Here is a 21,840-nt window from a genome sequence, read left to right as displayed (position 1 = left end):
CTGGTGTGTGATAGTGAATGAACATGTCCTTCTGAGTATTTCTGTCAGACTGCTTTGGAAGATCAAATGCACTGTATATTCGACTTTGCTTTTACTGGGCTGACAGCGACAAAATGATCTCAAAACAGCGTCATGATTAAAATTTATATTGATGATGATATGCTTTTAACATTTTAACTCGACATGTCCAGACCTAATAGCCTAGCACACCAATGCTCAGGTTTTGGCTTGTGTGTTAAAGTACACATACATTTCCTACCGCAAAGCATCGTTTGAGCTACAGGTGTTGAAAAGAGCAGTCATACAAGGAAAAACTGGAACCAGTTAGGGGCTTGAAAGTGAAAGTGAAAGTTAACAAAGCTGAGGAAATTGTTGATATGACATCAGTTATAACAAAGTGATTTTGGATAAAGCACATTTTAACATGATCTGCAAAACGTCATCAGTGGGTGCAAGCCAAGACTGGGTGAAACAATACATCTTTTCCCACCCTTGAAAAGGCAACATCCCAGTGAACACAGAAACTATCAAAATGTGGCTCCATGTTAGTCCATCCACAGTTAACAGCACCAGTGGGGCTGTACCAGAACAAATCGTCCTGTCTTTCTGGCCGTTACCCCATATGAAAAGTGAAAAAATATCAAAAGACAGAACAACCACAGATGTAGCATAAGGACTGGTTCAGTGTTTACATTTTGCACTTTTTGCACAAATTTGTACCTTTGGAGACATTTTAATACATTTTACAGTTGGGCCTCTGTGATCCACTTGTGTATTTTTTGTTTTATTTGGCTGTACCTCTACAAATATTTTAGATACTTGCTACCCTGCCAAAAGAATTTGTTTTATTTACATCATTGTCAAGTTCCAAGGTACACTCATTTTAATTACGCTATGGAAGAAGAAGCATGTTTACACATGCTTACTTTATATTATTGTTTTTGCAAATATACAACATTCTAAAGTCTAACTCAAACTCTAATCCAACATTCTAAAGTCTAACACATAAACCTTAACCCAACATTCTAGTCTAACTCTTGAACCCTAACCCAACATTCTAAAGTCTTACCCCATGAACCCTAACCCAACATTCTAAAGTCTGTCTTTGGCCCTCTGGTTTCTGGAGGCTCCAGTCATTATCAGGAAACTCTTCAAATTAGCAGCATTATCAAATTATACATTGTGATCACATTTGTGTCACACCTTCCAGGCCTGATTTCATATACTCACTACAAGAGTGGTGTGACGTGCACTGCTATCAGGTAGTTCTGATGTGGTGAAACAGTTAACTCAGGTAACCCAGTGAGGGTGGACAGGTAACCCAGGTAACCCAGTGTGGGGGGATAGGTAATCTACAAAGACAAAATAGCATCTTAGCACTGTTTACCGCTAAGGGTCCATTACAAATAGTGATTTATTTATTAATCCATTCTTTACAACAAACAACAACCACAACAACAAAACCCCCAATGTTGTTTACACTGTAGCTGTGAAATAAAGAAAGTCCAAGATCAGGAAAGGAGAAAGTGCAGCAGGAAGCTGGAGAGAAAGAAGAACTGGAGAAGAAAAGCAGTCTCCTTCTCCATCGTCATTACGTTATTCACTCTATACCTTCAGTATAACTGCATGAACGATCTTAAAAGCTGCTGAGTTTGCTGTTAGCCTGCTGAGTTTTAAGGTGGACCGCTGAGTTTGCTGTTAGCCTGCTGAGTTTTAAGGTGGACTGCTGAGTTTTAAGGTGGACTGCTGAGTTTTAAGGAGGCTGCTGAGTTTTGCTGGACTGCAAAATTTGAATAAGAAGCTGTACAAATAAGCTATCTTAAGTTAACTCCGTCCACAGATTTTCGGGATTAAAGAATATAATACAGAATAATCATTTACATTTATAAGTTTGAAGCAGATGTTGTATGAAAAGAGTACAGGTAGCCTCTCTTTGCCCACGTAGTGCCTGTGTGGGGGTGTAGTGAGTGGAACAACAATTCACTGTTCAACTTCACAAGAACAAGAATTAGAAGGTCAATATTAAGATGATGTGAAATTACTGTTGCATTCAGTAATGAGGAAAAATGTAGATGAACTATAGTATTAGTTAGGTAGCTGTACTGCCTACAGTTGAGCAGAGTGTGTGCTGGGAAGGCAACAGATGATGACTGTGTGTGTGTGTGTGTGTGTGTGTGTGTGTGTGTGTGTGATGACCAAGGCAGTAAATCTCCCCTCACTAAGAGAGGTGGGTATGGCAGTAGAAGGCAAACCAGTAAATGCTTCAATCTTGAAAATAAAGTTTTTAGAATTATTTTGTTTATATCCATGCATTACATATGTAGGAATATAACATATATAATGCATCAATTTTTACATTAACATTCAGTTTTGCCCCAAACACACACACAGAATAAAGAACACTCCTGCTGGGTGCGTGTTGTGACCATGTGGAGATTCACACAGTAGGACCTTAATTCCTCTAATGCTCAAATTTCCTTCTAAACTCCTCTGCTGGGAGTGATTTGCACCCAAACATATAGATCCAGCATGTGAACGTCCCACACAAACACAGAAGAGGGTCATGCAGTTGTGGTTGTTGTTCGGTCTCCTGTCCCTAAACAGATGGTGCTACAGGCCTGGTGCTTGGATGAGTCACACGCACAGGAGCAGGAAGAAAGGGAGAGACTGCTCTCAGGGCAGCAGACTACCACACTGGGACCTCCCTCTGGTCTTTATGTCCCCACAAACACAGCTCCCTCACAGGACACAGGGCACCTACACAGTCCACAGGGCGGGCAGCTCCACTCACACAGGGCAACCGGACAGTTGTCTAGAGAACTCTGATAGTGCTGTGTGTGGAAAATAAGGCTGCATTGTAAACTTGGAAAGCCCAATATCCAACCTACACATTGTTTAAACCGACTTCTTAAACCGCACTAGGCTTGGAGACATTTGCTGTGATGAATTATCAGCTGCAGCAGGAGAAGCAGGACAAGATATAAGACCTTCAGCAGTCTCCATTTCACAGATGCCACCTAAGCAATCCCACATTTCTCCCTGCCTGGGGCCCGGGGGGTCCGCCAAAGCTTGTCCTGTTCTGTACCTGAACTGGGGAACAGGAGAAAAAAGGAGAAAGAAGGACGAAGGGGGAGAAGCTGGGGCTTGAATGTATGCATTTATGCTTCTTTATGATATCCAGATCCATCATCCTTAGTTCCATTCCCATCTCTGGCAGTGATTACGTCCCACAGCCGGAAGCCTGTCCTGTTCTCCGCACGCCATTACCGCCTGCTCTCCGCACACATCACAACGCATGTGCCGCACTTTCACGGCCACCTCTCTCACGCCTCGGAAAAGCATCTGCTTCCTGGCGCAGTTCTTGCGTAACAGCATTAATGGTACACTCTCAGCCGTAGAACTGAGCCGGAATAAAGGGCCGCTACGTTTTAAAGCCGTGGCTGCCCGAACGGAGTGGATGTGGGTGGTTCAGGCCTGGGAGTGATTCCACAGCAGAGTGAACAGGTTACTGAGCCAACCTATGGTGGTGCAGGTCGTGGAAGAGACCATTAACAGACAGAAAAGGGTGGTTTGTGAGCTCAAGCCGGGTTGTTAAAACCTAGTAAAGCTTGAACATTAAAATTGACGAGAACGGTGAAGCGAAATTAAAGTGAAAAATAAATGAGGGAATAAAAAGAAGGAAAATAATTTCTGATGATCAAACTTTACAGGCTGAGAAATTACAGGATTGTTCTGGAGCAGAAGTATGACCATGCTCCTTGGATAAGGGTTTGTGTAGCTTTGAGGATGTTTGTGGTTTAGGGGCATTTAGTTGTGGGTATTTGTGGGGGAGAAAAGCATTTCTTTGGGGGCGGGGGGTGAGGTTATTTGGTTTATGGACATTTGCCTTTAGGGAATATTTGTGGTTGAGAGGATTTCATTATACTCAAAGAGAACAGAAATAGATGGAAAGGCAGGACACAGAGAACCTCTTGGTTTTGCAAACTCATCCTTCAAGACCAATAAATGCCCAGTACAGAATGAAGTGGAGCTCGAAATATTTCTGGTCCACTTCATACATACCCTGCCAGTACAATTATTGCACATGGCAAGCTGCTCAGTTCGGCCACAGTAAGAGGGAAAATAAATAAATAAATAAAAGCAGCAACAGCAACAACAAAACAGATGAACAAATGAATGAAAACAACACAGCCTGTGTTGTCTAAAGGTGCTGGTGACCGTCATGTGGATCTGCTTGTGTTGAAGCAGAAGAATGTTGCTTCAACAGTGGCATGTGCAGTCTGACATGCAGACTCACCGTTTGTGCTCACTGCCTCCCACGCTGAATGGGATTATACACAGGACTGGAACAACACCCTTTGTTTACATTTACATAGTTTCTATATTTTGTGTGTTAAAACATGTTTTTTTTTTATATTTTAGGCATTCATTAATTGTTTCTTAAGAAGTCTTAAGACATGCATGCATGTTCTTCCAAATAGCATGTGAATTTTGATTCTGAGATTGGGAAGAAGTACCTACCTACTCTCCAGGTTAACGTGTAATCCCTACACCCTGAGCAGCGGCAGCTGAAACCCTTCCTGTCCAGTGTAAAAAGGGACTGACTCTCGAAGTGGAGGTGTGTGCTACCGCCCACCTGCTGGAGGTGTGTGGTCTAGTCCACCTGCTGGAGGTGTGTGGTCTAGTTCACCTGCTGGAGGTGTAAGGTCTAGTCCACCTGCTGGAGGTGTGTGGTACCACCCACCTGCTGGAGGTGTGTGGTACCACCCACCTGCTGGAGGTGTGTGGTCTAGTCCACCTGCTGGAGGTGTGTGGTACCGCCCACCTGCTGGAGGTGTGTGGTACCGCCCACCTGCTGGAGGTGTTTGGTCTAGTCCACCTGCTGGAGGTGTGTGGTACTGCCCACCTGCTGGAGGTGTGTGGTCTAGTCCACCTGCTGGAGGTGTGTGGTACCGCCCACCTGCTGGAGGTGTGTGGTACCGCCCACCTGCTGGAGGTGTAAGGTCTAGTCCACCTGCTGGAGGTGTGTGGTACCGCCCACCTGCTGGAGGTGTGTGGTACCGCCCACCTGCTGGAGGTGTAAGGTCTAGTCCACCTGCTGGAGGTGTGTGGTACTGCCCACCTGCTGGAGGTGTGTGGTACCGCCCACCTGCTGGAGGTGTGTGGTACCGCCCACCTGCTGGAGGTGTTTGGTCCAGTCCACCTGCTGGAGGTGTGTGGTACCGTCCACCTGCTGGAGGTGTGTGCTACCGCCCACCTGCTGGAGGTGTGTGGTACCGCCCACCTGCTGGAGGTGTTTGGTCCAGTCCACCTGCTGGAGGTGCTGGTGGATAGTTCTAGTTTAGGCCCTGGTGCAGTAATAATTGGATTATTGGGGGTTTCTTTGTAGAACAATGAGTGTGTACGATACAAGGAACTGTGGAGAAGAGTAGACTGTAGCTACACAGACCACAGCATCAAAATAAACAACCAGAACATTTTAAACAAACAAGTCCACAATCAACTTCAGAAAACACCCAACCTTTTGCTAAAAATATTAAGTCTAGCTTTTTAGGGCAAGCTTTAGATGACGCTTAATTTACAATAAACACACCCACACAAACACAGGTGATTCATTTACAGCAGCAGAAGACCCTGGACATATCCACCCAAACATGCTCCCAGATGAATGATGAAGAGCATGGGGGAGCCAAGCCGAGGATGGGGCTTGTGGAAAAGAAAAAAAACACAGTGCTTCTCAGATAGAGTAGTTACATCAGTGCATTTATCTCAAGAGGGCAATGGGCAGAACTGAGTGGCATTGCGGACAGAGTGGTTTATATATAGCCCAGGTGCAGGCTTTCAGATGGCAGACTGAAAAACGGCCCTGATGCCAGGAGCTCTTCATAAACGTCAACTGAACAAAAAGGTGAATCAGACCCGTCACAGAGTTGTTACACATCGCGTATGAGGGCTGCAGGGTGGGCGATAGCCAAGAAAACATTGCTGCAATTACACAGCTGTGATGTAATGTATTTACAACATATCATAATGTGTAGGAATAAAAGAGGAACTGTGTGTTATGTATACAGCATAAGAGGATTCCAACAATATGAGCTTCTGACTCACCAAAATGTCATGTAATAAAATAAAATCCTGATTATCCAAAACATGGCAAGAGAGTCATCACAAACAGTGTTGGGTGATAAAAGCTAAAATACATAGCACCGTATTGTGCACTACCCAGAGGATAACAATATGACACATAAAATCACATCATAGAATCATATAAAAAGAATGTATAAAATTGGCTCTATTATTATTATTATTATTATTATTATTAGTAGTAGTAGTACTATATTTTATATGGCCTTTAAAAAAAAATTTTTTTATATGGCCTTAAAAAGTTATAAATTAAAAACCTTAAAACCCAAAATTTTTATTATACAAAAAACTTGTATGGGACAGGAAATCAATGGTATTTGATGGTATTAGATAGTAATTTGAAGACCGTACTTAAAATTTTTAATTGCATTGAAATACTGTATATTTGCCACATTTTAATCAAATGTAATGAATACATGTCCACTAACTTTTTAGTACTGAAAGTGAATGGAAAATTCTGCCATGGAGTTGGAATTCCCCCAAAAAACAAGCAGCCTTTTTGTCTCATTGTGTAACTAAAAGCATTTTCAACCAATAAGAGTAACCTTTTGGCACTACGGCTAATAGGAGTAACATTTTGTCACGCCTATATCACCTTGTAAAAGGCCTCACCTCTTGTCCCTTCCACACCTCCAGTCTGCAGAGGCCTATACTTGTGGGGGCAGGTGCTATCCAAGGCTTCAGTTCGGGGAAACATTCACATTCGTTTTGGTAACTTCGTTTGTATTTTCCCCACTTTTAGAGAACCTATCATGAGTAAGACTGTTTTGAAATTTATTTTCAGCTGCCACATTAATTACAAACCAGCCTAAATTTTGTACACCCGCCAAAGCATATTTTTCACTGCCAATTTCAAACAAAATCTGCCTAATTTGGCTGTAAATGCCCAATCTGGCAACTCTGCAGAAGCACAATCCAGACTGGTATCCTCGTCGGTTTGAGTATTAAATGGAACTATATGCCTTCTTTTGGCTAAACAAACCTGGTAAAAAATAAGTGATGGGCAGTGGAAGAAATATTTATTTTATTCTCCAGGTTGCAAGCTCCCATAATGTCCAGTGATGTTAAAACTGAGGAATTTTGGAGTTTAAAGACATTACAAACAACAGAGGACCCTCCAAACAACAGAGGACCTTCCAAACGACTGATAACCCCCCAAATGACAGAGAAACTTCTAAACAACAGAGGACCCTACAAATGACCAGACATTCCAGGTTCAGAAAGTAAAACTCCTTCCAAGGATTTTACTCCAGCTTGCTGGATTTTCTAATTAGTGCAAGCCAGGTAAAATTAGTGGAATCAACACATTCCAAGAAGCTTGAGCAAAATCTTGGAAGCTGGAATGTCCACCACTGCAAATGACGGGTACTCTCCCTTTTTTCGACAAGGTTCTTCGCTTATTCATCCATGACTGCTTTTCAGTTTCCCTCCACACTAGAGACACAGACTGGCACATGGGTCCCTTGAAGTAAAAGGCAGATTAACTGGCACAGCTATCTAAGACTTTGTTAATAAAGCCACTGAAAGAGGTAATCAGTGGGATGAAGGCTGAAGACAGCCACCCTACCCAAGACTTGAACCCAGGCCTTGCAGGAGGAGATACCTCTGTGTCTGATGGTTGTCCCTCGGCACACAACTGTCCTTTCCATCGTGCCATGCCCACACCACTGTTGTAACGGCCAGAAATGTACTGTCTCTTTAAGGAGCAGCTAAGTTTAGCAGGCATTAGCGGTGTCACACACAGGGACCCGCCGGATCCTGCTAGTTTATTTCACCTTTATTTTTTTTTCCATTGGAACATCTTCAGTGAGCTTTGGACAATTCATGAGTCTCTTTTTGAATGGACATGTAAGATGGAGCCTAGGTATTTTGGTTAACTGTAATTAAAACAAATAGTTTCACTTACCACAGCAGTCGGCCCAAAGCTCAGTTCTGCCCAGGTGGGAGTGGAGATTTAAGGCTAGCTCTCTCCCAAAGCGTTACACCGTGGTCAGACACTCTGGTAAAACAGTTAGTAATGTTCCTGGACAAATTAGTAGTGTTTCCAGACTTTGCACTGCACGTCAGCATATTTTCTATTTTGGCTGTGTGTTCGATCAGGTTTAAGATATCTGAACCACTTCCATTCGATAAACATGAGGTTTTCTGTACTGTGCCTTTTTCTGTAATGTACTACTTTTTAAATGCAATGTTCTAACCAGTGTTGCGAATAACGCCGTTAAAAATAACGGCATTAGGTAACGGCATCATTTTGTCAGTAACGGGATAATATAATTAATTACTTTTCCTGTTGTTACAACGCCGTTGACGTTACTGGTCATTAAAAGCGGTGCGTTACTATATATTGATATACTAACAGTAATCCGAGCGGACCGCTGCCCAGGCTAGTGAGGAGTAACAGATCTCGATACGTCACAGTTCAACACCTGTTTAACTTAACAAGTCAGTAAGCGATTGGCTAAGGCAGCGTTATGGCAGCCAATCAGAGCCAGTGTTTTTACGACACAAACGGAGAAGAGGCAGAAATGGCGAGTCAGGAGCAAGCCGAAGAAAAATTATCATTTTCAAGGTGGCGATATAAACATTATTTAAGAAAATACTTGAAGTTCCTGAATGTCTACCAGACTGGGTATTTGATTTATTTAATTAAGAATAGAGGTTTAATTGTTAAGTTTACTTCTGTTGTGAACAAACCATTTGTCTCAGGTTGGGAGAATTTAATTTAATTTGATAGATGTAAATGCACTTTACTGTGTATATAGTGTAACTGTTTACTTTTGCTTCTTTTTTTTCAAAGATTTGGGATTTTAAAGGATTTTATCCTGCACTGGTCTGTTGATGTGCAATAAATGTCAAAAGTTAAACACCTTTATGATCTACTCATTTCAACTGACAGTGAAAACTGCTTTTTCAAAAAATCCTTATTCATTGGCATATAACTTTTTTTTTTACTGTAATGCAAATAGTTACTTTCCCTGGTAACGAGTTACTTTTATTATAGAGTAATTCAGTTACTAACTCAGTTACTTTTTTGAACAAGTAGTGAGTAACTATAACTAATTACTTTTTAAAAGTAACGTTCCCAACACTGGTTCTGTCACGGTGAGGCGGCCCCCTACCGGCCGCCTCCGTCCACAGCGGCTGTGTTGTTGTTGTTTTGTGACGTCGTGTACGCCCCTCAGGTGGGCGGAGCCCGTGATCCGTTCCCACCTGATGGTCGTTTGTCTGTCTATATATGCCTTGTCTTTGTACCAGTTGACCGCTGGTCATTATATCCTTAATTCGGATCTATTGCACGGGTTTTAGGTTTGCACACTTTATATTAAACCACCCTTTTTCCCTGAGACTTGGCGTGATCGCTTCCTTTTTGTTGCTCACACCTGCCCGTCACAGAATGACCAGCCACCCTTCGGAAGCCGCCGAGTCTCTTTTACTTTCTCCTTCGTTCGTGGTCATGTCTCGTGGTAAGTGTTTGTCTGCGTGGTGTCTGATTGAAGAGATCCGCCGTGCTTTTGTGTTGTTTGTGGCACGGCGAGGGACAGGGCTCTCGCTCTGGAAATACTCTTCGTGTTTGTTGTTTGTTTGTTTGTGTGAAGAGATCCGCTGTGCCCATGTGTTGTGGTAGTGGCACGGCGAGGGACAGGACTGTCGTCCTGGAAATACTCTTCTTCTTGTGTGGTGTTAGTGTGTCCAGGTAACGGACGGGAGGATCCGTGTGCGTGCGCGTGTGTTATATGTTGAGTGTTTTGTGTGTGTGACGCGCTCGCCGCTCGTCACTGTCGCCTCGCTCCCCGTGTGTCGTGTGTTTTTTATGTGGGGAGCGACTGCGACTCTGAGCGGCGCGTCACCATCGTTTGTGTAGTGCACGCAAGTATTGGTCCCGTTCGTTCAATGTCTGCGCACTAAGTTCTGTTTGTCGAGTCTTTGTGTGTATGTTTTGTCCTAGCGTGTTGTCTACTGTTAAGTGTAATTCCACGCTTGCTCCTCCCCTTAAATGTGTGTTTGGGAGGGGGGCGGTTGTGGTCCCGTGCCACTGGGTATGGCACGGAGGGCGTCTGAGGCGCGTTTGTGTTCTATGTTGGTGTTGGGGGGTGTGTGTGTGTGTGTGTGTGTGCTGTTTCTGTGCAGGTGCTTCCCCCTGGCGGTGTCGTGGTGTTCCTGGACCTTGTGGGGGTCTCCACCTGGCAGGAGCCCCCTTGTGTTGTGGGGTGACCGGAGCCCGGTCATGAAGAGCCCCTCCCTAGAGGGCTGGGGCCCCCGGATGTTTGGGGACCATGGGGCTCCGGTCTGAAAAGCTCCTGCTGAGGGAGGAGATCCTCCCTCCTGCCCGGGGTGACCAGGAGGCCCTTGGGGCTGCTCCCTAGCCCGCGTCGGGGGTGCTCTGGGCCTCGGTCTCTGGCGCTCCTGGGTTGGGTGGAGGAGTCCACCTTGTGAGGAGGGACCCCGGGAGGGGTTGGCTCCCCCAGGAGGCTGGGGTGACCCCTAGCAGAAGGCAGGGGTCAGCTCTGGGAGGAGGTAGGTCCAGGAGGTGAAGAAGCCACGCCTCGGGGAGGTAACCTGCACACACACACATATGCTAAGGACGACACAGGAGCCATAGCTCCTCGTCCTCACACCTGTGGGGCTCACCGGCCAAGGGCCGGTTAGGGCGCGAGGGCCCTGTGACCGACCGGGGCGTGGTTTTGTGTTGTTAACGGCCCGGTCGGTCCAGGGTCCCGCCCAGGGAGGTGAGCTGACTAATGTTATGTGTTTTGTGTTTCAGCTCGTGGACTGCAGGAGGTGTGTCCCTGCCTGTCCTTGCCTTCCTGCCCCTTCGTGTTGTTGTGCAGCCGCTGTGTGCCACACACCCAGTGGAGGGGAGTGCGGCTTGGTGGGGGGGTCTGTCACGGTGAGGCGGCCCCCTACCGGCCGCCTCCGTCCACAGCGGCTGTGTTGTTGTTGTTTTGTGACGTCGTGTACGCCCCTCAGGTGGGCGGAGCCCGTGATCCGTTCCCACCTGATGGTCGTTTGTCTGTCTATATATGCCTTGTCTTTGTACCAGTTGACCGCTGGTCATTATATCCTTAATTCGGATCTATTGCACGGGTTTTAGGTTTGCACACTTTATATTAAACCACCCTTTTTCCCTGAGACTTGGCGTGATCGCTTCCTTTTTGTTGCTCACACCTGCCCGTCACAGGTTCTAACTGAGCAAATCAGTGTGATGGTGCTGCGTGATGGTGCTGTGTCATGCGGCTTATGTTGGCGATGCCATTTTGACATGAAATAGAAACGGAAGTTTATCGTTGTTATCATCGTTATCGAGATTGTTCCCAGCCACGTTACAAACGTAATAGTTTGGACTAAAAACTTTTAGCATAATTATTCATATTTTCCTAGGAAAGAATTGCACAAGCGAAATAACATTGGAGATATGTTGGAGATCTGTAAAAAAAAATCTGATTTAACCAAAGCAAAGATGAATTGATTATCAGCTTAATTATTGATTGCAGCTGGCAAGAGACAGGAGTTCTGGAGTAGCTTCCAGTGGTTCAGGAGATTTTCAAACACAAAAGGTATTGCTCAGTGTGAGAGAAGGGGGAGCAAACAACGGTGGAGGAGAAAGAAAGAAAAAGAACTGACTAAAACACCATCAATAATGGAAAGAAAAGCACAAAGCTCAGCGGGTTCCAGCCGTTCTTGTTTTTCTCTCAGAAACCCCATTATAGCCATCCAGCAGCCTACCAACCTCACCTAGTCACCACTAACCCCGCCCACATCAACCAGAGCTGCTAGCAGCCACGACACCATCAGCTTCGTTCAGGAAAGTGATCTGCACCTCCATCCCCGGATACTCCAAAAAAACAAAGAGTGAAACAAGACGCAAAAGCCTACATCTCCCTCGAACAAAAAATAGCACTGCTAGACACTTTTCAGCTTCAAACAGAGGTGTGGGTGAAGGCATAATCCCTGAAGTCTCGCTGTCGATCACGGACAGAGAAGGAGATTTGCACACACAGAGATTTGCGCACACTGAACCAGAGGGGAGGGACCCTGAACGCCTCCCCATATCCGTCAACTGCTGCCACCACCTCTGTTTAGATGTCAAAAGGCTTTATCACAGGAGGCTTCAAGCCCACAACCAGCTCCTGGACCTCCACCTACGGTCCACTCTGAGAAGAGGTGGAGCTTGCACAGCTCAGGCTGGTGTGGGTGAAACCACGTTTGCGCTATTAGCGAACTGCACGCTGATCGTACTGCTTCTATATTTTGTGTGTTGAAACATGTTTTTTTTATATATATATATATATATTTTAGGCATTCATGAATTGTTTCTTAAGAAGTCCTAAGACATGTAGGTGAACTGCAACCAAGACTAGAGGGCAGTGATTTAAGGGCGGGGACATAAGTTCCACATTCCAGCCAGCTCTTCTGTCCAGGATAGAGTGTGGCGCCGCAGACCTGCGAGGCTCGTTTTAGGACACCGCTCTGGATCGGCATAGCAAACAGACACGGGTGTAAAATGACCCGCAGCACGCGAGGGCCACATGCTTACGCTCACACCAGCTTTCCCTGCATAGGGCCACATCTTCTCTGTCCCAGAAATAAACAGGCTGAGTGTGATGCTGCTGGCACATGTGGCTCAGGAAATGCCTGAGTAGAGAGGGAGAGAGAGAAGAAGAGAGAAAGAGACAGAGGGAAAAAGCAAAGGAGGGAGGGAGAGAGAGAGAGAGAGAAAGCCAAAAAATGGTTTCTGCTCTGCACATGGCCTCCCCTGACAGGGAGCTCCCTGTGTATGGACATGTCCAGGGTTCTCAGAGCTCAGCTGAAGGAGTGCTGTCCTCCAGGGATACTTCAGGCATTTGGCCTTCACCAAACACACACACAAAAAATGTCAATCCCAGAATGCCACAGTTGCTTGTGCTGAGGCTCAGAAAGGGGTCACGAGTCCAAGCCTTCCTTCACGGCATAAGCTCTCGATCCTTCTGCTGCTCTTTAATAACTACATACAGCGTCACTCACAACATGCACCATACTTTCTGGTCTGTTGATATGGCTTTGTTCGCACACGCACACACACACACACACACACACACACACACACACACACACACACACACACACACACACACACACACACACACACACACATTTGATTTGTTTATTGTATCACCATCAAATTACAGCAGGATGTCACTTGGACTGTAGCATATAGGTAAAGCCAAAGACCAGGTCACCTATGAAGTCTTCTTACTCCCTCTCGTTCCCTCTCATTTTTTGGCCCCTGTCCAATATCTGAGTGAGCAGAAAGAAAGCAAAACAAAGTAAAGCATGAAGCGCAGATCAGGGGTCACACGCATTACGCATCACTGGAGCAGGTCTAGCAATTAAACCTGCAAAACAGCTGGCGACGCACTTTGTAAAGAAAAGTTAAAACACTGAGATCATGTGAGTGATATAGGGTGTGTTCTATAACACAGATACTGGGAGTGATATAGGGTGTGTTCTTTAACACAGAGATACTGGGAGGGCAGTCATGGCCTGGTGGTTAGGGAACTGGTCTTCTGACCGGAGGGTCGTGGGTTCGATTCCCAGACCTGAGGCCATGACTGAGGTGCCCCTGAGCAAGGCCCTTAACCCTCAATTGCTCACTTGTATAAAAAAACGAGATAAAAATGTAAGTCGCTCTGGATAGGGGCGTCTGCCAAATGCCATAAATGCAAATGCAAATATAGGGTCTGTTCTATAACACCGAGATACTGGGAGTGATATAGGGTGTGTCTGTGTTCTATAACAAAGAGATACAGGGAGTGATATAGGATCTGTTCTTTAACACAGAGATACTGGGAGTGATATAGGGTCTGTTCTCTAACACCGAGATACTGGGAGTGATATAGGGTCTGTTTATTAACACAGAGATACTGGGAGTGATATAGGGTGTGTTCTATAGCACAGATACTGGGAGTGATATAGGGTGTGTTCTATAACACCGAGATACTGGGAGTGATATAGGGTGTGTTCTATAACACAGTGATACTGGGAGTGATATAGGGTGTGTTCTATAACACCGAGATACTGGGAGTGATATAGGGTGTGTTCTATAACACAGATACTGGGAGTGATATAGGATCTGTTCTATAACACAGAGATACTGGGAGTGATATAGGGTGTGTTCTATAACACAGATACTGGTAGTGATATAGGGTGTGTTCTATAACACAGATACTGGGAGTGATATAGGGTGTGTTCTATAACACAGATACTGGTAGTGATATAGGATCTGTTCTATAACACAGATACTGGGAGTGATATAGGGTGTGTTCTATAACACAGATACTGGGAGTGATATAGGGTGTGTTCTATAACACAGATACTGGGAGTGATATAGGGTGTGTTCTATAACACAGATACTGGGAGTGATATAGGGTCTGTTCTCTGAGCCAGCAGCAGTACAGCTGCAGAAGATCTTACTCATTAAAGGGAACTTGAACATCATGCTACACTACTTTTCTAACTTCATTTACATCCTACCAATGTAAAAATAAGTGAATAGTTAAAAACAGAATAAAGGTTATAGCTTGTAGTCTTACATGACGTGTTGTCAGAATACAAGAAAGGAGCGTCTGCCATTTGAAAATGGCTTATGGATTTTAGTCCACAGTAAAGCATGAGAAACTAATTCAGATTCTGACAGCATGGACCAATTCAGATTCAAACTGGACATACTGATTCAGAAAAAAAAGATCCGCATCAGATGATGTTGGCTGAAATGAAAATGCAATAGAAATGCCATAACCCACATGCTATGAACTGGATGACCTCATCTTTAGCTGAAAAAACACCCCTCACTGAGGTGGTTATGATTTGAACTACAGCAAGTTCCTGTAATCTGCTGGAAGAAAGTCTTAACGGTGACAGCGTCTTAAACCATCTGGCCATCAGATTACCACGTCATGCTTCAAGAGATGAAGTTAATCATTTAATGACAGGCTGTTGTAAACGTGCTGACACAAACCCCTAAACGTAAAACACTTCTTTCATGCAGATGATTATTTCAGCTACGCTGATTCTCCTGGACCCCGGAGGCCATTTAGTGAAGGCAAAGTCCATGTTGAAGCATGCCACTACACATCACCAAGTGCTGGCAGCAAAGGTTACGCCCTGTGACCCAAGATTCTTGCCCATTCACTCATTGTGCTTCACACGTATGAATAAAAAACAGAGCAGCTGTGGCATCACATCCATGCCACACACACAGCAAACAGCTCTTCTCTTCCTGAGTGGTTTTTGGTTTTTCTGGTACAGAGAAGAATAACACAAGTCCTGTCCTGCTCCCAGACACGGTGTGATGATCAAGCCACTGTGCGATCAATACACCAGCTGCTTCATTTGTGGAGAGGTGGCATTTAACAGCCCTTAAGGGTCTTTACAGTGCAAGCTTTGTTGGCAAAATTTTTGTAAACGTTTTGCATAAGAGCAGCCTCAAGCACGTAATTCTTGTGGGGTTTGAGTAGTGATAGCTCAGCAGGAGGAGACCAAGGAGCCAACACACAGGAGCGGGCAAAGAAGAGCGAAAAGAGGAGGAGCTACCCCTCTTACCTCTGACCTACACACTTTACTCTCAAAGCATATGCTGGCTTAAAGGAGTCTGGACTAGATTAATGGCAATACATTTCCCAAACTGAACAGGCTGCAATAAGTCAAGCACACATTTAGTAAAGGCTGAATATGCTATTAAAAAAAGATGAACTTACCAAGAAAATGTAAAAAAAAAACTAGACATATGGTCCCATGTCCTCTGCCCTTGTGCAAAATGATTGATGTTAACTCTGCGCTGGATGTTTCGCTATAATGTAAACTATTGGTCTTTAGTGGAAAAATAAATTCTGGATATAACACTAATGTCAGAGTGAATCTCACCGTTTTAAAATAGCATTTTGAAAATGTTGGTGTATATGCATAGAAAGGAAACTATTTGTTTAAGTTTTACTGAGTTTTTGTATTTCAATTTGTGTGCTTGTGTTAGCTATTAAGCCTTAAGATAGCCCTGTTAGCCTTTCAGTAATGTTAATGCATCTGTAGGGCCATAAAAATTCAATTTTTCAACATAGTTCATAGACATAGTTCATTTTTCACACAACAAGCCAGACCCATGATGACCTTATACACACACTGCCACATACACACACTGCCCCATATTCACACTGCCCCATATACACACTGCCACATACACACACTGTCCCATGCACACACACTGCCCCACACACACACACTGCCCCACACACACACACTGCCCCATACACACACACTGCCCCACACTCACACAGTCCCATACACACACACTGCCCCATACACACACACTGCCCCACACTCACACAGTCCCATACACACACACTGCCCCATACACACACACTGCCCCACACACACACTGCCGCATACACACACTGCTCCACAAAAGCAGCACAGCAGCAGAACAACATGACTGAACTTCACAAGCCACCTTCTCTGATATCTGAGAAAGGCCAGAGAGATTAGGAAGGCTACGCCACGCAAAACCCTCAAACGTTCCAAGCTACGGAATCATGTTGCACGTGGATAAGCGTGTTTGGGGAGGCCTGCGTGCCGACACTTTTCGGGCCGGGATCGTTTGTGTTTGGGAGTGGCCCTAGGTAAATCGCTGAGGAGGTATCGCTTACAAATCCTCAGGCGTGGAAGTCCCAGCATCCGTCCACATGTGCTGGAGGAACAGCTGCAAGAGGGGGCCCACCCCTGGCCGCCCGCCAGGGCTACGGCCCAAAGTGAGCCACTCCCTCTTCTACTGTCTTCAGATGGAATGATGGAATGAGGCAGGAATGACACTTGATATGATGATACTTTCATCAACAGCAAAACACACAAGTTTGCAGGTCAGGTTTGTGCGCTGGCGCTCCTCATCAGCACAAAAGGACACGGGCTAAAATGCCGGGGACAGCTGGTTAGCACCACGTACACTGTTTGGCGCAACAGTTCGGCTCAGGGATTAGGCTTCCATGGAAAAGGATTTCTGTTGAGGCAGGCGTTCAGGGAATACGGCAAACTGCCAACTGGAAACGCCAGCACTAACTTACAGAATCTGGAAAAGCCAGCACTAACTTACAGAATCTGGAAAAGCCAGCACTAACTTACAGAATCTGGAAAAGCCAAAACTAACAAAGAATTTGGAAATGCCAACACCAACTTATAGGACTAGAACAAGCAGAACTTGTGCATCAAGGGCCCATTACATCTGAGTAAAAAATGGGGGAATTTGCTTTGCCTTCTCGTAAGGACAAAAGCAGACTTTCCAAAAGCAAACCACTTGGGGAGTTGGGGCGGTGGTGTTGGCTATAAATTAAGGCGTCAGGCTTTGACTTACCACCAGTGACCACAAAACAGCAGAAACAAGAGCTCAAAACCACAATCACTCCCCAATATAGCCAAATCTCTCCCTCTCTGTCTCCCATAACATTGCCTTGTAACCAAGTAAGCGCAGTCCAGCATGGTCCCTGACTCCCTGAGATTTAACACTGATGGGAACACAGAGGTAGAGGTGGACATTAGAGGTGGATGCTAAAGGTGGATGATAGAGGTGGTAGTAAAGCTGACCCCCCCCCGAAGTTCGCATATCTAAGCAGCAGGTCTGATGACTCCCTGCGTGATTGCTGGCAGAAGCAGGCTTGCCCCGCTCAGATGAAACAGAGCACCACTAAATCTGTACTCCATTTCTCTTCTATACACAAAGCACATTTCCCTGAATTCCTGTCGTCACCGAAGTACCCACAAAGCCACCGAGTGCATTCTTCCCCGATGAGCTGCGGAGCCCGGCTGGAGCGCTGACCCCAGCATACTTTGCTGCAGGAATGACTCCTCTCACACAGTCCTGCTCACACCCGCTGCGATGGCCGTCAGGACCCTCACCCCTGGAACCAGCCACTATGTGCTGGCGTGCTGTAACCCTCATTTACATAGACGATTCTCCATTTCCCTTTCTCCGTCTCTCCCACCCACACATACACTTTAATAATAAAAAAAAAAACATTAGACAGTCAGATACTTGAACCTCGAATTGTGGCAGACTCTTCTGACCTCAAAGGCATGATACCATGAAGAAGAGGAGGAAAAGACAGAGAGAAGGAATGAGAGAGGGATTGGGAGGGAGAGAGAGAGGAGGGGAGGGAAAGAGCGAGAGGGAGAAGTGTGCTGCGACACAACTAGGTCAGGGCTGATTAATGCCGCCTCTCCGCCTCTCTGCTCCTGTGAGAATGATGTTCAGGTGCTGGTAACACCGACAGCCTACATGAAAAGCAGTGGAGGAAGTCTCCAGAGGAGGAACAACGCTCAGTCCCCCTGTACAGCCCCCCAACACAACCCCTAGGTATGTGCCCTATACAGCCCCTCAGCACAGCCTGCCAGTGCAGGCCGCCAATACAATCCCTCAGCACAGCCCCCCAACACAGTCCCTCAGTAGAGCCACCAACACAGCCCCTCAATACACCCCCTGTACAGCCCTTCAGTACACCCCCTGTACAGCCCCTCAGCACAGCCCCCAACAAAGTCCCTCAGTACACCCCCTGTACAGCCCCTCAGTACAGCCACCAACACAGTCCTTCAGTACAGCCCCTCAGCACAGCTCCCCAACACAGCCCCTCAGTACACCCTCTGTACAGGCCCTTATTTCAGAGCCCTAGTACAGCCCCTCGTACAGCTACCAGTATAGCTACCAGTACAGCTCCATCAGTACAGCCTCTTTGCACAGCGCCCTAGTACAGCCTCTCAGCACAGCCCCCTAGTACAGCCTCTCAGTACAACCTCTCAGTACTGCCTCTCAGTACAGCCCCCTAGTACAGCCTCTCAGTACAGCCCCCTAGTAGTCTCTCAGCACACCCGCCTACTACAGCCTCTCAGTACAGCCCCCTAGTACAGACTCTCCGCACACCCCCCTAGTACAGCCTCTCAGTACAGCCCCCTAGTAGTCTCTCAGCACACCCCCCTAGTACAGTCTCTCAGCACAGCTCCCTAGTACAGCCTCTCAGTACAACCTCTCAGTACAGCCTCTCAGTACAGCCCCCTAGTACAGCCTCTCAGTACAGTCTCTCAGTACAGCCCCCTAGTAGTCTCTCAGCACACCCCCTAGTACAGCCTCTCAGCACAGCCCCCTAGTACAGCCTCTCAATACAGCCCCCCTAGTACAGACTCTCAGCACACCCCCTAGTACAGTCTCTCAGCACACCCCCTAGTACAGCCTCTCAGTACAGTCTCTCAGCACACCCCCCTAGTACAGCCTCTCAGTACAACCTCCTAGTACAGTCTCTCAGCACACCCCCTAGTACAGCCTCTCAGTACAGTCTCTCAGCACACCCCCCTAGTACAGCCTCTCAGTACAACCTCCTAGTACAGTCTCTCAGCACACCCCCTAGTACAGCCTCTCAGTACAGACTCTCAGCACACCCCCCTAGTACAGCCTCTCAGTACAACCTCCTAGTACAGTCTCTCAGCACACCCCCCTAGTACAGTCTCTCAGTACAGCCCCCTAGTACAGCCCAAGGTCTGTGTCCATGAATTAACCCTGGAAAAAAAGGAGCCACATCCAAAGTCCCATGTCAGTAGCATGGTAGTTCTGTAGAAATTCCTACCATACTTTACTTGTTGTTTGCAAAGTCCAAATAATGTTTTCAAGTATTTCAAGTATTCTCATGTTAAGCAGCAAGAAATCCGTACCTATAGCCTTACTCACAGCTCAAGGACATATCGTTTTACATAAAATATTATTTGACACTGAATATAATAATAATAATAATAATAATAATAATAATAATAATAATAATAAGAAGAAGAAGAAGAAGAAGAAGAAGAAGAAGAAGAAGAAGAAGAAGAAGAAGAAGAAGAAGAAGAATATACCACAAACCTTTCTGCATGACAAATATCTGCAATTGGCAACTACACTGGCGATAAATGAAGGGGTAACCTGATTTATTCAGGTTACGACGATCTACTGACATCGTTTCGGACACTAATTCTGAGATTTATTTAACAGAGTGCCACAAAAAGTCAAGTGACAGACGGTTTAGTTTTAGCAGTACTATCTAAGGTCTCCTGAGAATTGAACCTCTCGAGCATGATATAAAAAGTTAAACTTCCAAAGCTTCGTGTTAATCGTTAATTTCAGATTCACCAAAGCTTTCACAAAGCTAAACACTGGGTTACAATAACTCTCAAACTGACTAAACAAACAGCCTCATTAAAACATACGGTGGGTTACATTACCTCGGCACACAGCTCGGGGAAGAGCGATCTATTTCCCAGGTTGCAAAGAGGTTCATAGGCACAGGCATCGGCCCGGAGCCCCCCAGACCCAGCACGACTGTCCCGGCTGCCGCTCCAGCTGGGACGGGCGCTGGTGTTGGTCCGCCGCCGCCACTGCCTGTGCTCAGGAAGGCGGCCCGAACACCACCTCTCTCAAGAGCTGCCGCCATCATCACTTCAGATGGAGAACAGCTAAAGCCGACTGTTAGACTATGGGGCTGGGTAACTTCGACTATCGACCCTCCCCTCGTCGTCTTCGGCTGTCACCAGACATTGATGAAGCTAACAGTAACGCCACAGAATTTGACCGTCTCAACTCGTGGAGGCGGAGCTTTGGTGCACGCGGACTGTAGATGGCGCCAATCCTGTGATGGAAAAAAAAGCACGCGCCACTGGCTACCTCGTTGATTGGCTGACTAATGTGAAAAAATAGAACAAACCTTTTTACTACAAATACTTAAAAATGTACTTGACGCTTAAGAATTGTTCAGTTTGTGTCGTAAATGTTGTAGTGCTGTAGTGAATTATTAAGTGTGATAACACCGAAGATACATGGTATTAAAGCAGTTATAATATAAGTATTAAGTAATGTAGTTATTCTAAGCACCAGATTTTCTTAATTGAATATTAAAAAAACAATTAATTAACACACCTATCTTCAACGACAGTCCCAAACCCTAATATGTTTCCTCGATCGTAAAACCCATTTCATTAAATGACAAATTAACATTAACGTCTCGTTGCAATTTATGATTGCCTCAAGTCCTCATCAAACCTACATCATCAGAGGCTGGTGTCTGAATGTTTAGAGGTAAAATTACTGTAGCCGAAACTTCCTCTGCAGGCCGCTTTGCCCCAGCAAGTAGTAAATGGCTAATCAGGAAATAGAGCCTCGGTCTTGTGTTATGCTGTGTGAGGTGCCTGTGCAGTGATGCCATGTTATACTTGCTTTGTGAAGAGAGAGACCGTCAGTCAATAAAACTGCTGCAACTGCACGGCGTTCAAAAAGAATACTGTCGGTGTCCAGTCTCCCTCTTTCCCCCAATGGCAACCAAAAAAAAAAAATACGATGCAGAGGAAGCGGGATAATCAGAGGCGGGATGAGTGCGCGGTGGTACAGCGCAGGACACATCGGGTTACATTACCACTGAATTTAATTTAGTAGATGAAAACCAAGGTGACTGCAATTGCGGGATCGTCTATGGGACATGCCATCATTCACCATTTCCTGAGACATTTCCTGATATTTAAACAACTGTTAAGGTGTCAGGAAACTCGTTGTTACCAAACCTGGGCACCTTTGGTGCCGCTCTATCTGCTCTGCCGCCACCTTTGTTTCCAGCTTGTTTAGGGTACTTTTTGCTATTGGTCTTTAGTAAGTGAATGCACTGTTGA

General features: G+C 45.7%; 1 protein-coding gene across 3 annotated transcripts in view; it reads right to left on the bottom strand.

Moving 5' to 3' along the window:
• LOC143476326 (phosphofurin acidic cluster sorting protein 2) overlaps positions 1 to 20,751 on the bottom strand; it is a 67,093-nt gene extending 46,342 nt beyond the window's left edge. For 2 of the 3 annotated variants that reach the window (XM_076974470.1, XM_076974469.1), the window contains exon 1: positions 20,407 to 20,751. In XM_076974470.1, coding sequence (XP_076830585.1) covers positions 20,407 to 20,618 — 212 coding nt within the window. In that variant the 5' untranslated portion in view covers positions 20,619 to 20,751. The remainder of the gene's footprint in view (positions 1 to 20,406) is intronic. The other variant, XM_076974471.1, reaches the window with a different exon arrangement.
• Positions 20,752 to 21,840: the final 1,089 nt, after the last annotated feature.

Source organism: Brachyhypopomus gauderio, chromosome 15, assembly GCF_052324685.1.
Source record: "Brachyhypopomus gauderio isolate BG-103 chromosome 15, BGAUD_0.2, whole genome shotgun sequence".
Classification (NCBI taxonomy): domain Eukaryota; kingdom Metazoa; phylum Chordata; class Actinopteri; order Gymnotiformes; family Hypopomidae; genus Brachyhypopomus; species Brachyhypopomus gauderio.
Note: the sequence above shows the minus strand (reverse complement) of the source record. Positions and strands in the feature narration are given on the sequence as shown.